Below are 15,858 nucleotides of genomic sequence, written 5' to 3' on the forward strand. Positions count from 1 at the left end.
CGTGTTCAGCATCAATCTGCATTTTCTTTACGGGCTTATCTGCTATAATGTTTAAAATGGCAAACTCTAATGCACTTATAACAACCGTAATAACTTGTTCAATTAGTGGCTTCTAAGAAAATCACTTATAAATTAAATATATAAAATAATGCAGATTTGTAAGAAACCTTTGCACGTTTACCTTCTCCTCTCCTTGTCCGCTCTCATGGCATGTGGCGGGCGTCTTTAGTGCACCGTCACCCTGGACCCTCCAAAAGAGAGTGGGTGGGGTCAGTGGTAGATCACGGCCCCTGGTAGCTCGTCCCTCACCCAGTCAGTCTTTGTTAATTAGACATAGGCGACTGAAGATTGTGCAGCTGCAAGTTGAAAGGTCAACGGGGGCAGGGAGAGCATCCTCCCTCCCTCCCCTTGAAGCGTCATCCAAAAAAACAAAAACAAAAAAAAAGGAAGGAAGGAAAGACGACGCAGAGGAGCCTCTTACAGCCACGGGGACAGCTCAGTGTTTTTCTTTTATTGGAGTCAGAGCAGACAGGACCAAGCCTGTCTGTCACACTACATTTTGGCACAGAGTAAAATAGTGTGACCGGGATCAGGCTAACCCCTGGATGCACAAACCTTCACTATACATACATCGATTATACTGCACAGCCCCCGAACCCCCCCAACTCTGATGTACAGTGCACGCAACAGTCCTTTTACATGTATGTGCGTGTGTGTGTGTGTGTGTGTGTGAAACGTGAGGTTCTCTGCCTGTCTCCTCCCATCATTCGGCTGTAACAGACCTAAAATAGTATATTTAGGAGTAATATACACAATGATAGACTTTACAATAATAATAATTTGAATAAAAAAGAAAAAGAGAGCGAGCAATAAGAAGGAAATAAAGCCAGTGGCTTTTTTTGTTGCGTGGGAAAAAGGGGAGAAAACACTGATGGTAGCAAGAATTCACACAAATAAAAATGTACATTCAAGACAATATCCCCAATAAGAACGAGCGGCTTCCTATCTTGGCGGTTGTGTAATTAGTTGAATAGCCTGTAAAGCTCCACATTCATTGGATGCACACGAGACGGTGAGTGTCAATCACAACAAAGCAATAAGAAAAAACGAGGGCGAAAGACGAGCCATATATATATATGTATATGTATATATATTACAGTATAACTATACATATATATATATATGGGTGGGGGTATTGCACAGAGGGGTATATTTAAGCCATAAATGGGCCACAATGAGGGCAATTAAAACACCGGGGGTTGGGGTGTCCATGCGCCTTCTTGTTAGCTAGCTAGCAGACAACAGCAACACTATACAGCCACTCCACACAGGCTGCTATGTACAGGCGGCAGCACCTTCAGTCCGCATGGTGCTGGATGGGAAAGTGTGTGTGTGTGTTAAAGCATGTGCAGGTGTTCATATTCATAGTCATAATTAACCCAGGCGACATGAACGACGACAACAACGGCGCGTGTGAAGAAGATTCTGAAAGTAAAGACCAAATAGCTGTAAAGTATAAGTCTGTGTGTGTGTGTGTGTGTGTGTGTGGTAAAGGGATTTGACGCGTGTGTATGTTCCCTCTGCATGTACAGCACAAAAGTGAGCACAACCTTCACATTTCAGCAAGCAAATCTTGTCAAGGGCCAACACTATAAAATGCATCTACCATGTTCCCTCGTGCCATCGCGGTTCACATTTAGCAGGCTCGCTCTTTAGCGTTTTTTTTTTTTAGTGCAATTAGTGTTTTTTTCAGTTTGGCCCTTTAAGAATTGCATTGTGGGAAGTTGAGTGTTGTAGTTCTCTGCTTTAGCACAGGTGGCGGTGTCTCTCTACTCTCTCTCTTCTGTCTGCACTGTCCATTGTCTTCTCCATCCTGATTGGGTGTAGACCACTGTCAATCAATATCCTTCGTGCAGTCTCCTGTTGTGGTCATGGCTACCAAACTAGCTAACCGTGTCAGCTGCTTGTTAACCGCCGATACTGTAAACAATAGAAAAAACAGAAGAAGCTAACCGTGTGAGGAAAATACGACGACAGGAGCAATATTTTCTGAGAAGGATACAAAAACACTGCAGCCGAACGGTGCCAGGACGACGAGGCACGACCAGAGGAGGGAAATATGCATGAGTCACTTAATTTCTTGTGTCCAACCTTCTAGGTTGATCACTTAAATTCAAACAAAATTTGAACTTTGAGAGTTTTTAAACAAGAGAGAAATGTGATAAAATGTTCATGCCTGTCTGAGAAAAGTGTATCAAGTGTACGGTGAGGGGTTTTACAGCCTTAAAACATATATAATCATTATAAAAAAATATATAGTTGGCTACTTTGCGGATTTTTCTTATTGCGGGCTATTTTGGGAAGCTATCTCCCGCAGTAAACAAGGGAACACTGTACTTTAAAGTAGTTAGTATATAGCTTGTATAGCAGTATAAATATGCCATCCACAGAAAACACCATCCACACACAGCCATTATTTTCAAGCGAGTGCCAAGACAATTATCTACAGTCAAGCAGGGGGTGGTGGTAGAGTTATGGTCCAGGGCTGCACGAGTGCCACCGACACGGGAGGAGCTGCAGCTAACTGAGGCGAAAGAGGAATTCCAACATGGTAAGGAGGCCAAACACACCTCCAGGATGATCAAGTACCTCACCGAGGAAGCTAAAAAGGAGGGCCAGGGGATGGCCTCATGGAGGAGTGGAAGAGGATTCCAGTATCAACCGGTGCAGCTGTGCTCAATTCAATGCCCGACGGCATTAAAGGGATAGTTTGAATATTTTGACATGAAATTGTATGACATCCCTGTCAGCAGTGTACTACACCAACGGTGACTTACCCCCCCCCAATTGGTCCCGTGAGTCACTGTTGCTGTAGTATACTGCTGACGGGGATGCCATACAACTTCACGTCAAAAAATCCGAACTATCCCTTTAAGGCAGTGCTTGACAATGTTAAATATTCACACCGAGGACACAATGTGGATATGTATTCATTATTTAGATAATAATGGCTGGGTGTTAACTAGATGTGATCAAAGGGTCGCTGAGATATGAGGGTTGTACTCACGTGTGTGTGTGTGTGTGCGTGTGTGTGTGCGTGTGTGTTAGGTCTGCATTTCCTCCGGGGCGCAGTAGGAGAAGTCTTTGAACTCCTCCTGATTGATCTGCCGGATGATGGTCTCGTCGGTGGGTGTCAGGACAGGGTCCTCCTTGGTGAAGTCCTGGTCAAAGTTATTCACGTCTCGCTTGGTCTTCTACAAGACACACACACGCGTACAATATTAGCGGACACTCTAGCGTGTGTCAGATTGGCGTCCTTTGTTGCAACCAAACGTGATACGAGAGCGCCACCTTCTGACCGCTGTTACCTGCTGTATCTCACTAAACTGCGATTTTGTTAGTTTTTAGACCATCTTCTTTTCATTATTTTATTCTTAGCTCAGTGTGTAACCTGTGAGTAAGAACTGCATTGCTTTAAGTAACCTTTGTGTTTTACTGCGCATATGACAATAGACCTTTTCAAAAATGAAGTTACTGCCTGTTCCCTGAGCCGCCGCCAGGGGTCCCCGTTGAACTACAAAGCGAGAGGTATTATGTTGTAACGGGGGGGAAAGGAAAATTACACATGCATTCATTTATATCGTCACATTTTTAAGTACTTAAGGAAAAGAACGGTGAACATGCAAGCCTTTTACATATTTTAGGTGTTATTTTCACTTAAATGTGCAGATTTGAGGCTCTAAATCAGGGGTGTCCAAACTTTTTCCAGCAAGGGCTGTATGCTGAAAAATGAAAGGATGCAAGGAACACTTACATATTTTGTACAGCAACACATGCAGATATGCCAAGAATGCATCTCAGTTTTGTCATATAGGGGGAAAAGCCTATATAGTCTTTTTCCCAGCATTTTTTTTTTCATTTTCAAAATATTGAATACTTTCATGAACTTTCCACTTACATAAACTTAATATTATTTCTTCTAGTAATATTATGACTTCATTCCCATAATATTTAGATTTTATTCTTGTACATTAAAACTTTTTTTCCCAACCTGATTTTTCAAATATGACAACTTTATTTTGCTTTCTTGGTTACTCATACCATTACGACTTTTAAATTATGAGTTTATTCTCATGAAATCCCAACTTTTTTTCTCATCAGAATATGACTTTATTCTCGTAAAACTGCAGCTGTTTTTTCCATTTCTGCTGTTTGTGTAAATTTTACAACTAGTTCAACTTTCGTCTTGTACATTTTCCTCTCGTAATATTATAACTTTATTCCCATAATATTATCACTTTATTCTCGCATCATAACTTTTTCAAAAAATTTTCAAAAATCACAACTTATTTTGTTTCTCATATTACGACTTAAGAAAATAACATTTTTTCTTTACTATTTCTATGCTAGTAAAATACCGTTATTTTCCCTCACAATATTATAAGCTTATTCTTGTAAAATTATAACATTTTCTCACTAGATAAAAAAAGGTTTTCTCTGAATATTTTGACTTAATTCTTGCTAAATTACTGCAAACTTTTCAATTTTGCTGTTTTGCTACCACAAACGGCCCCCAGACTGCACTTTGGACACATCTGCTCTAATGATTTACTTATTATAGACAGAGCAGTCGTTAAAGGGATGGGTCAGAGTTTTTGACATTAAGTTGTATGACAAGGCCATCAGCAGTGTAGTGTGTTCCACAGCAGATGGAGACTGTGACTTGACACGATACATACAACCAAAGCCTAATTTTCGGGGGAATCCCCACTCTCTCATCCTAACACGCACATATACAGTATTGACAGGCTTTGGCAGTGTGGGGATTGGATGCGTACTCGACTTTGGGAATCTAGGCCCTATACGTCACATTGACTTAAAATTCAAAAATTGTTTAAGCTGCAGATGCAGCTGACCTCTCTCTTCTTCTGTGTCTACGGCATCTTGGAGACGAAATGTTGGCACTCGTCCGTCAGCTTGGCTTTTACATATACTCAAGACCGGTTCTAGGCATGCACATATGGGGGGGGGGAGGGCAGTCGGAAATGTGAAGGGGACATTATACATACACATCATGCGCCAACACATTTTTTTTTTTTTATAACAGTGTTTTGTTCACGGCATGTGTTGTTAGCTGTGTGTCCAGCCCTCAACCTGGACAAGTGGATTGCACTTTACCCTCTATCCTGAGACCTGGCCAACTTGGGTGTCCCACCTGAAGACTCAACTCCTGGCAGTCTGTTACATGCAATCCCCCCTCTGTGCATGTGTAGGCAATTAACTATTCCCCAAGTTGATTGAACAAATATATTACATATACGTTATATTAACTTTGTTTTTAGTTGTTAATTATTCGCTGTCTAACGGGTCACTTTCTCTGTTTCCTGCCCCCCCACCCCTCAGGAAACAGCCAATCACTGTTAGTATGCAAATGAACCAAGACGCGGCGCTGTGGTGTCAGGTTTCAAAACAGAGCCACGGATATGAGAGATGAGGGGAGCAATCTTGCACTGTCCCTGGCAGAATTTTAATTTCTAAAATTTAGATTTGGGGGGAAAAGACATTTATTTAGGGGGGCGTTGCCCAACCTTGCACCAGTGTAGAGCCTGCCCTGTATGTACTGCAGAAATCAGTGCACACAAAGTGCATTGTAAGTGCGGAGCAAGTGCTTACTCCGTATGGTCCATGTGAGTTCTGCGTGCTCATTGGACAGTTGAACCGGAGAAGTGACAAGTAAGCACAGACAATGCGCTTATCACATGCGTAGCATGCACTTGCCTAGCCTTAGGCAGCCTAAATACAGCAAAAGTTTCTCAAAGTGCTACGGCGTGTCTGCGTGCTCCCAAATCCGTACTAAGACGATACTCAACGCGTACGGATCCCCAAATTTTGCCCACCTTTTTGTAAGTATACAGCACGCACTTGAAAGTGCGGTAGGTTGGGACCATCATCTACAGTAAGTCACTGGGGATTTGTCTAAATGATGACATTGGTGATGACATACAGCAGTCATCACCAATTGACTCCGGATCCAGTGATGGCCCTTTACGGACCCTTGACCAATTAAAGTGAATGGGAAATACACTGCTCAAAAAAATTAAAAGATCTGGGAGGAGATCCCCCAGGACACCATCCGTAGTCTCATTAGGAGCATGCCCCGACGTTGTCAGGCATGCGTACAAGCACGTGGGGGCCACACAAACTACTGAGAATCATTTTGAGTTGCTACAATGACATTTTAGCTAAATGGACCAGTGTGCTGCATCATTTTTTCACTTTCATTTTTGGGGTGTCTTTGATTTCCCCCCTCTATAGGGTGATCATTTTCATTTCTATCAAATGATGTGGCATCATTTTGTTACTAATACATCACCCACTTATTATCAGGAAACATATTCAAGATCATTTTTCCCCCAGTTTGGATCTGATGTGTTTTCGAAGTGTTCCTCTAATTTTTTTGAGCAGTATATAATAACAACATATAACCATGCTCGCGTACCGATCGCAGCGGAAGCTTACGGGCGTAATTACTTAAGTTATTACAGCTACGTGACAGCAAACGCGGCGACGTCACTCAAAATGAGACACTGAAATAGTTTGTTTACTTGCCGAGTGAATGAGAACCACGGCTTGCTCAAAAGTAAGAACATTTGAAAGAGAAAACCGAACGTTTAAAAGTGAATGGATGGACCAATATGTGTTAATTCTTCCAGAATCCAGTGCCAAACCACTGTCTCATATGCTCTGAAACCGGAGCGTCGGTCAAAAGCGGGAATGTGACATGCCATTATGAGACAAAACACAGGTCATTCAAGGGGGAAGTGTCTAAAGTCTGATGTGAAAGTGTGGATAATAACATATAGCCCAGTATGAAACATCTACGAGGGTCATAACACATTCAATCACGGCACAGCAACGTACAAATGAGTGTTCACTTAGGATTGTGTGGGTAAAACAAAACATCTTTCCCTGACGGAGAGTGGTGGAGTGCTTCTGCTGCAGAGATCTTACTCAAAGGTAAAAAACAAAAAGAATTGTGTGACAAATTCAGGCAAATCTCAATGACGGCTACAACAATAACAAGAAAATGTGAAACTTTAAGAGGATGTATTGTTGCAGCTTTTCTGTTAAAGAGACACTTGTTAAATTGTTTTTTTTTCCCCCCGAGACACCCCTGCAGTTTTATTTAATTTGAAAATAAGCCTTTGTGTTCATTCGTTGTTCGTACAGTTCAACTTTGTATTATTTACAGTATGAGCAATTTGGTCCTGTTTTCTTTTAAATGCAATTTAGGTGACAAAATAATTGTGTTGTAGGGTGATGTGCAGGGTTTCATTACATTTGACATTCACATGACTTAACCTGTTTGATGCAATTTAAGGCAAAATAAGGTTCGAACCTTCCGCTGTGAAAAAAATGGCATAAACAGACCTTATTCAATTTTAGTTTAGTTTAGTTTTTATTGACTTCTCCTCAGCTTTTAATTGCATTCAACTGCATATTTTAGCGGAAAGTCTGAAGAGCATCCACAGCATCGAGCCCGGCCTCATATTCTGGTTGATGGACTTTTTTTCTGAGAGGTCGCAACGTGTGAGAGTAACCATCTTCCACTAGGTCGCCGCAGGGGTGCGCCCTCTCCCCACTTCTAATTAGTAGGGATGAGTTACGGATAATACATTTTTGCAGAGTACGAGCATGAAACGAGTACAGCTCATCATTATCCGTAATTGTGATGAAGGAAAATTCTCATTGGGTAACTACTTATGTATTCACTCTTCACACTCTGTGATTGGCCACACACAGCGACCGCCCCTCCCGAAGACAGACTCACTACAGCCAGAGCTCTTTCACACATAACACAGTGACTCTGCGTGCTCGACTCCAGCTCACCTTCTCTATTTTGCTCAGCTGGTATCTAAAGTTACTTGGTAAACTTGTTTCGTTACGTACGTGGTGCATTTGACAAGACAGAGCTGTACATGGCTCGCGTTGCGTCGGTCACTGCTGGTGTTTTGTTTTTTTCCCGTCTGCTTGCTTCTAATTTGGCTGGTGATATAAATTCAGTTGGAAAACTTTGCTCGTAGTACCGAAAGCGGTGCTTTCGAGAAAACTACAGTGAACAAGGCTGACAGATTTTTTCCCATCACTGGATGTTTGCAGGAATCAACTTCACACAGATCATTAAATTCTTTTTTTTTTTTTAAGTCTTACAGATCACTTATACACATACACAGTGCACATATAGCTGAATAATAAACAATAAATATAGCAACTTCTGATCAATCCATGTCAATTTCAGACTTAAAATAATGTACAGATTTAATCCCGACCCATTTCCGGTTAAGAAACGCCCACTTCTGGTTTATGCCGCGCCCACTCCAAGTACAGCTACGGATCATTTAGATGGGTGAACAGATACAGATTGATTACAGATACAGATATGACTCTGTGATTGTGTCTCTTCTCAGGGATGATGACCCTGATCATGGACCTGTAGTGTCTAAGTTCATTGACTGGTGTAGCACGTCCTTTTCAAACGTGAACGTGTCCAAAACCAAAGAGATGATTGTAGATTTTAGGAAGAATCCTACAGTCTTCTCTCCTGTCATCATTAATGACCAGGCTCGGAGGATGTATTTTTATCGTAAGTTTTGCGGTTTCAAAGTGGATAACACTTCTGAAAATGTTTTTTTTTGTTTGTTTTTTTTTACTGACCTGGTATGGGCTGCTCACCCTTAAAAACAGGAGCAGGTTGCAGGGCATCACTAAAGTGTGCAGCAGAATTGCTGCCACCATACTGAATGACCTGACTATGTTGTACCAGAGGTGGACTCAATTCAATTCAATTAGTCCTTGATGGTCCCAGTCATCCCCTGCATGATGAGTTCAGGTTGCTTCCATCAGGTCGCAGATACAGTGTTCCTTAATGTACAACCAATGGGATGAGGAATTCTTTGGTTCTGGCAGCCATTGTTCTGCGGAATAACTCTTTGGAACGTTGCTGCTGTATTTATTGTTTTTAATATTGTATTTATTGTTGGTTTGTTGTCTGTGTGATGCTGCTGGCTGTAGAACAAATTGCCCCTTGGGGATAATAAAGTTTACCTTGACCTTGACCCTCTAGCATTAATTAGCATTCGATCATTCATCCATTCATTAATTTTCTATGGGAGTATACTGGAGCCTATCCCAGCTGACTTTGGGCGAGAGGCGGGGTACGCCCTGGACTGGTCGCCAGACAATCACAGGGCACATATAGACAAACAACCTTTCACACTCACATTCATACCTGTGGACAATTTAGAGTCACCAATTAACCTAACTTCGTAGCACAATATAACATTCAATCATCTTTATCCTTAATGATGGTCGCAGTCAAGCAAACCAAATGAGCGGCCAGTATTGGTGGGCATGTCTCCTCTCTCTGGGCTTTTTATGATGTTCATTTTCACTTGGTGATGGCTTTCCTTTCCTTTGCCGCACTTGGGAGATATACTGAAGTGTAACCAGCGAGCCTCGTGTTTATGGAGCAAAATAAACCAAGGAACGTCATAAACCGAGGACAAACTGCAATAGTTTTTCATTTGGCATCATGAGTATGATAAGTGTAATGTTTCTTACAATTCTGGGCTTAAAGGGGGGTCGAACTTTCCTCTGCTCCAGCAGCACCCAGTCGATCTCTCGGAAGAAGGCGTGCGTCTTGATGGCGTCCTCGCAGCCTTGGCTCACCACGCAGCCCAGACGCTTGGCCGGGTTCTTGGTCATAAACTGCACACAAACACAGCGCTGTGATCACGACAGATGCAGCGGGGGGGGGGGCCTACTTGTAGCGCCACAATGGCTCGGCGGATGGATGGCACAAAGAAGCGTAGCAGCGCTGAGTAATCAAACGGGGTCGGCGGAGAGGGCCACCATTGAAAGCGAAGTCGCTTTTGTGGTGTCACCCGTTAAGTACAGCAACATCAATTTGTGGCGCTATGATCACATTGTTATTAACGCACACCTGACTGACTTTTTGTCTGCTTCTATTTGTTTTGTTTTTTGTCGCCACTAAATGCCGTTAAGTGCACTTTCAATGGTTTTGAGTGCGCTCGGAGCTTCTAGTGCATAAAATCTGAATGACTATTTAAACTCTTTGGACCAGAATGTTTTTGTAGAGCTATAGCTATTCAACTAAATTGCCCTAGGGGTCACATTTTTAGAAAACACACCTCGATGATACATAGAATGATTAACAAACACAAAAAAAAAAAACACTGGTGATATAACAACACAAAATTGAGCGTTATTATCTTTGAAAAGGCAGTATTACTGTAAATTAATGCCTATAGTCCTATAGTCCTCCTAGCATGGCCATTAAGGGCTATGGCTGTAGGCAACCTCCTGATGTAGTTTTTTTTGTTATTAACTCCACAAGATGGCATTAGCTGCATTTGAAGTATCATGAGTGGTCAGCAGCTTTATCTACCTCTGCATTCACTTTAAAATGTTTCCACTCAGCTTGTTTCCTTTTCACTTTCTCATGCATTCCAAATCATTATATTGCCTGCTTACAATTAACGTCCCGCTTGTGTCCTGTGATGCGTTCAATGACACGTACTGCTCTGAGGATGGACACGGCCTCTTTGCTGAGCCACACGGGGTAGAGGACGTCGTCGTGGAGGATGGACTCAAACAGGTCGTCCTCGTTGTCGGCCTCGAAGGGCGGCTGCCCAGCCATCATCTCGTACATCAGGACCCCCAGGGCCCACCAGTCCACCGAGGCGCCGTACTCCAGTTCTTGCAGGATCTGAAGGGCAAGAAGCGCATCATCAATCATCCCTCTGGCGCCAATCAGAACATAATAACCCCTTATCCCCCTCGGGGCGGATTCCATACTAAGATGATGACGATAAACATTGATTCAGTGGAAGTGATTCTCATTTAACAGCAGTATCACATGCTGTCTTTGTTGCAAAACAACTTAAGAAACATTTGATCTTTTCTCAACTGTGAAAGGACTGAGACCTCCTCTCACCTCGGGGGCGATGTAGTCGGGCGTGCCGCAGAAGGTGGTGGTGGTCACGCCGTTCATGATGCCCTCCTTGCACATTCCAAAGTCGGCCAGCTTGCAGTGACCCTCTGCATCCAGCAGAATGTTGTCCAGCTTCAGATCCCTGAGAGAAACACCACTCAATGTACCATCAATCAGCGGTTGGGATAGACCTGTAAATTGCCCTTAATCATCAACTGTGGATATTTCTGAGCAATTCTATGATTTTACAGGAAAACTGCACTTTTTTAAAAAATGTGCCCATCATCCACAATCCTTATGTGAGACAAGTACCAAAAAATACCAACAACGCTCCATTACATATAATGTGACATGCATATGGCATACAGTTTTCCTCTAACTATGAGGGAACGATTTGTACTTTTTACCATAGCCAGCCACCAGGGGGAAATCAATATCGGTATGCCTCATTTTTTTACAAAACACAAATCAGTGTCTAAAGCCTTGGTCACAATCCGTCGTACGGGCTCTTACAGCTGGTCGCCGTGCAAAAAATGCAAGGAGGCCGCACGTGTGACATGCTGATTTTCGAGCCACAGATGGGAAGCAGAGGTTATTTGCCATGTCAAACAAACTTTACGAGTGCTTATGTTTTTTTCAGGTTGCAAGACAAACGTACACACTTTGTAGGTCTTTGTGCGTCGTCCGTACGGCCAACGTTTGTCTTTCATACGTTTTGCTGGTGTCAGGTTTGGGCAAAATATTAACCCTTTACACTTGCAGACTCTATATGTGTGTCCTGCACCACATGTGCACATGTAATTAGTGCGGCCAAGGCACGTTCAGATATTTTTTTACGTGCTCCATGCCAGTCGAGTAAGTAAGTTGTGCGTTGCCCGTATATGCACTACTGAAATAACGATACTTCCAATGCTCTAAAGTCGATTCTCAAATCAAAATATCAATACTTATAATACTTCAGATTAGGGTTGTCACGAGACACGACATGAGACGATGCACGAGAAAGACTCTACAAGAACGAGACAAGATTTTAATTTTACTTTTAAGAAAAGTACAATGAAAACATATGAAAAATATATGAAATATATTATAGAAATATATATATAGAGAAATATCCACTCTTCTGCAATCTGTGTATACTTCCGGCACTGCCTCCACCCACCGAGACAAAGAGACGTTATGTTATGACTGACAAAAGGTCTCACTCCCTTCATGCCGTTGCGACAAGGTGCTGAAAGCAATGCACAGAGTGAACCTCTTCCTGCCTGTTGGAGGCAGGAGACGAGAAAACAGACATGCATGCACATGGCAATGTATTGAGGCCGGCAAAATATCAAGTTCATTTTCATTTATTGTGAGACTAATTAATTAATTTATTATCATCCCAGGCCTAGTGCCCACTAGTTTTTTTCTGAACAAGAAATCTTGTCAAATTTTAATCTGGTGAGATCTTGTGACATCCCTACTTCAGATATATGATTTTGTCCTCTGTTTTTGTTGTAGTTGTATATTAGCTTGGCTATATTGTAAATCACCCCGCAACCTCAATATACTTCAGGGTTTACAATAAATCAGTAAATTACTATGATTTGAAATACTGTACACTACTTTTTAAAATTTACCAGGCATATTAGGTGTATTTGCACAAAGTATCAGTATTGGATCGGTATCATTGATATCAGCCTGAATTTTATCCAGTATCGAATTGAGGAGGAGAGAAAAGGTGCAAGAAAGGGAGGAGGAGAAAGAGAGAGGGTACACGGTAAACTTACTCCTTTATGGTTACCACAACTACTTTATAGTCACCTTTAGATTCGTGTCACCCAATATAGTAAACATAAAAAGAGAAAATAAGACATATAGGTGCTCGTGTGTGTTACTGTAAATGTGTTCCCTAGGGGAGCTGAGTGAGTACATATAATTGTTTGAGCAAAATAAAGTCCATAGTGCAAAATAACTAAACAAAGCAAAAACTACTTCAATTCATTAAATCCTTTGGATTTTATTCCCTACAATTATAATTCCCAAGTTTATAAACAATATATACATACATAGATTATATTTGAACAACACAAATTAACTCACAGGTACTACACCCTGATAAGGATAATACGGATATTTGGATCAAACTTTCAATTGATGGCCAATTTAAAAAATAATATTGAATGTGGAGAGCTATTTAAAATGTTTTGGTCTGGTTGGTTTATTGCAAACTACTTCAAGTTTCTAAACTTTGCAGATAAACAGAAGATAAAAAATACAATTGAACATCTGGGCTGCACAAAAAATATCGCATTGCCGATTCACACCAACATGTGATCTTATTTCTAAATGATGATTCTTTCTATTTTACTGAATGGGTTATGACTTTGTGGCTTATTTTGAGTCTTTTCATATATTTCCATTAAAACCCGCCAAGAAGGGAGGAAACAAGGTTCTTGAAAGCAGCACAAGGCAATTAGGGGTCTAAATCAGGCTTCATAACGACATAATGTTTTTTCAAATGTAAGCATGTGGCTCCCACAGAATCGTAATCTCAGTTCTAAGCAAGAAAATCTTGATTCAGAATTTTTCTGGAATGTGCATGCCTATTTCGTAGTACGGGGTAATTATACAGTAAAAAATGAACATCACAAATCTTGCAAATGTGTGAATTACATCATGAGGTTTTATGCATTATTCAATGAGAAATAAAGAATAACTGCCAAATGTCACTAAATTCTTGGATTCACAAAAGTGTTTTTGCATAAACCAGCAAGCTAACAAACATCAAGGTGACCTCACGTGTGATGATTAGCATGTTTTAGCAGGTCTTGTAGCGGGGTACCTGTAGATGACTCCATTGCGGTGCAGGAACATGAGTGCTGAGGTGACCTCGGCGGCGTAGAATCGAGAGCGAGGCTCGTCAAACTTGCGGGAGCGCTGAATCTGGAACATCAGGTCTCCTCCGTTCACATATTCCATGACGAAGAACAAGCGGTCCTGGAAGGAGCAGAGCGGAAACGACATGATTGTTGACAGGCAGGACGGAGACAGGTGCGGATTATATACTTTTAAGATACACATACTCGGGTCTGAAAGCAGCAGTACAGCTGGGTGAGGTAGGGGTGTCGGCGGGCCAGAGCCAGGATGCGCTTCTCCGTCATGGTGCAGTCCACATCGTCGTCCTGCAGGATCACGTCCTTCTTCAGAACCTTGACAGCATAAACCTCCTCTGTCCCCTTCAGCTCAGCCAGCATCACCTGAATGAGGACACTAGCTGAACTTTATTGTATAAACATCCATCTATTTTCTATGCCACTTATCCTCATTGGGGTTGTGGGGGTATGCTGGAGCCTATCCCAGCTGACTTTGGGTGAGAGGTGGTGTACACCCTGGACTGGTGGCCAGCCAATGGCAGGGCACATATAGACAAACAAGCATTCACACTCACATTCATACCTATGGACAATTTAGAGTCTCCAATTAACCTAACATGCATGTTTTTGGAATGTGGGAGGAAACTGGAGCACCTCTGAAAGGCAATTTGCACATGGAATTGTGTTTAAAAAGATGACTTGGCTATTTAAAACAAACTTTTAAAAAAATTCTATAACTGTATTAATGTAAATAATTGTAATTTTATTTATTAACTTAAATCAATGTATTATTATTAAATTTACATATTAAAAGTATAGTTCTGATTTTTTGACATGAACTTGTATGACATCCCCATCAGCATTGTAGTCCAATAACAAAGACTTACCCCCCCACTTGGTCTCCTAAGTCCAGTTCTGGTCCGTGATGAAGAACATAGTTCCACTTACAGTAGTTGCTGGGGACAATTAAGTAAATAATCTCAAAATAATATGCGTTCAAAAGAGTAATACATTTGCATCACAAAAATGCCTTCTCAAAAAAATCAGACCTCACAAAACGCTTGGCGTTATATATCTGTCTCCCGCCGTATCCCTGCACACTGCTGCCTGTGCGTTCGTGTGTATGTGACGAAGAAGCTCGCATCTACTTTCGCGACGGAGACCTGCGGCCATCTTGTTTACGTATGTGTTCCACAGCGGAAGAAGATGCGAGTGTCTTCGTCACATTCACATGAACGCACAGGCTACAATGCGCGGGGATACGGCGGGAGACAGATATAACACCGAGCGTTTTGTGACGTTTGAGATGCAAATGTTTTAATCTTTTGAACGCATATTGTTTTTAGCAGCCACACTCCTTACGTAAATGTCACCAGCAACTAAGCGGAACTACGTTCTTCACCACAGAAATCTGACCAGAACTGGACTTAGGAGACCAAGTGGGGGGTAAGTCACTGTTATTGGTCTACAATGCTGATGGGGATGTCATACAACTTCATTTAAAAAAATTCCAACAATCCCTTTAAATCATTTTTTTAAAAGTATGATATAGGCTATTTCAAACAATTTAAAAAGATGTCTATAATCTATTAAAAATAAAAATACAAACTTATTAAATTGATTAATTAATAATAAAACATCATTAAATGTATTTAATAAATATTAAATAAATATATATATATCTATTTTATTTAAATTTTAAAAAACTCAAATTTAAATAAAGTCATTAAATAAAATAATTTGGTACCTTCTCCAGCTCCACCAGGAGGACACCAAGGCGTTCCCAGCCCAGCTGTGAGACATAATCCCTCCAGCGTGTCCTAGGTCTGCCCTGGGGCATTCTCCCAGCTGGGAATGCCCAGAACACCTCACCAGGGAGGCCAGGGACCGGGACATGTGCAGCTGGTTTTCTCTCTAAATTTAATGGATGCGGCTTAACACCGGTGCGTCTTACACACCGGAAATGACAGTAAATTTGTAATTAAA

At 41.6% G+C, this 15,858-nt stretch overlaps 1 protein-coding gene across 1 annotated transcript in view; it reads right to left on the bottom strand.

Moving 5' to 3' along the window:
- Nucleotides 1–484: 484 nt before the first annotated feature.
- The window catches only part of prkcea (protein kinase C, epsilon a), a 54,777-nt gene continuing 39,403 nt past the window's right edge, over nucleotides 485–15,858 (bottom strand). Inside the window, exons 10-15 of the mRNA XM_054760667.1 lie at nucleotides 14,083–14,256; nucleotides 13,842–13,996; nucleotides 11,018–11,156; nucleotides 10,601–10,789; nucleotides 9,622–9,768; nucleotides 485–3,254 (exon numbers count right to left, since the gene is read on the bottom strand). Of these exons, the coding sequence (XP_054616642.1) occupies nucleotides 3,105–3,254; nucleotides 9,622–9,768; nucleotides 10,601–10,789; nucleotides 11,018–11,156; nucleotides 13,842–13,996; nucleotides 14,083–14,256 (954 nt within the window). The 3' untranslated portion in view covers nucleotides 485–3,104. The remainder of the gene's footprint in view (nucleotides 3,255–9,621; nucleotides 9,769–10,600; nucleotides 10,790–11,017; nucleotides 11,157–13,841; nucleotides 13,997–14,082; nucleotides 14,257–15,858) is intronic.

Source organism: Dunckerocampus dactyliophorus, chromosome 2 (genome assembly GCF_027744805.1).
Source record: "Dunckerocampus dactyliophorus isolate RoL2022-P2 chromosome 2, RoL_Ddac_1.1, whole genome shotgun sequence".
Classification (NCBI taxonomy): Eukaryota; Metazoa; Chordata; class Actinopteri; order Syngnathiformes; family Syngnathidae; genus Dunckerocampus; species Dunckerocampus dactyliophorus.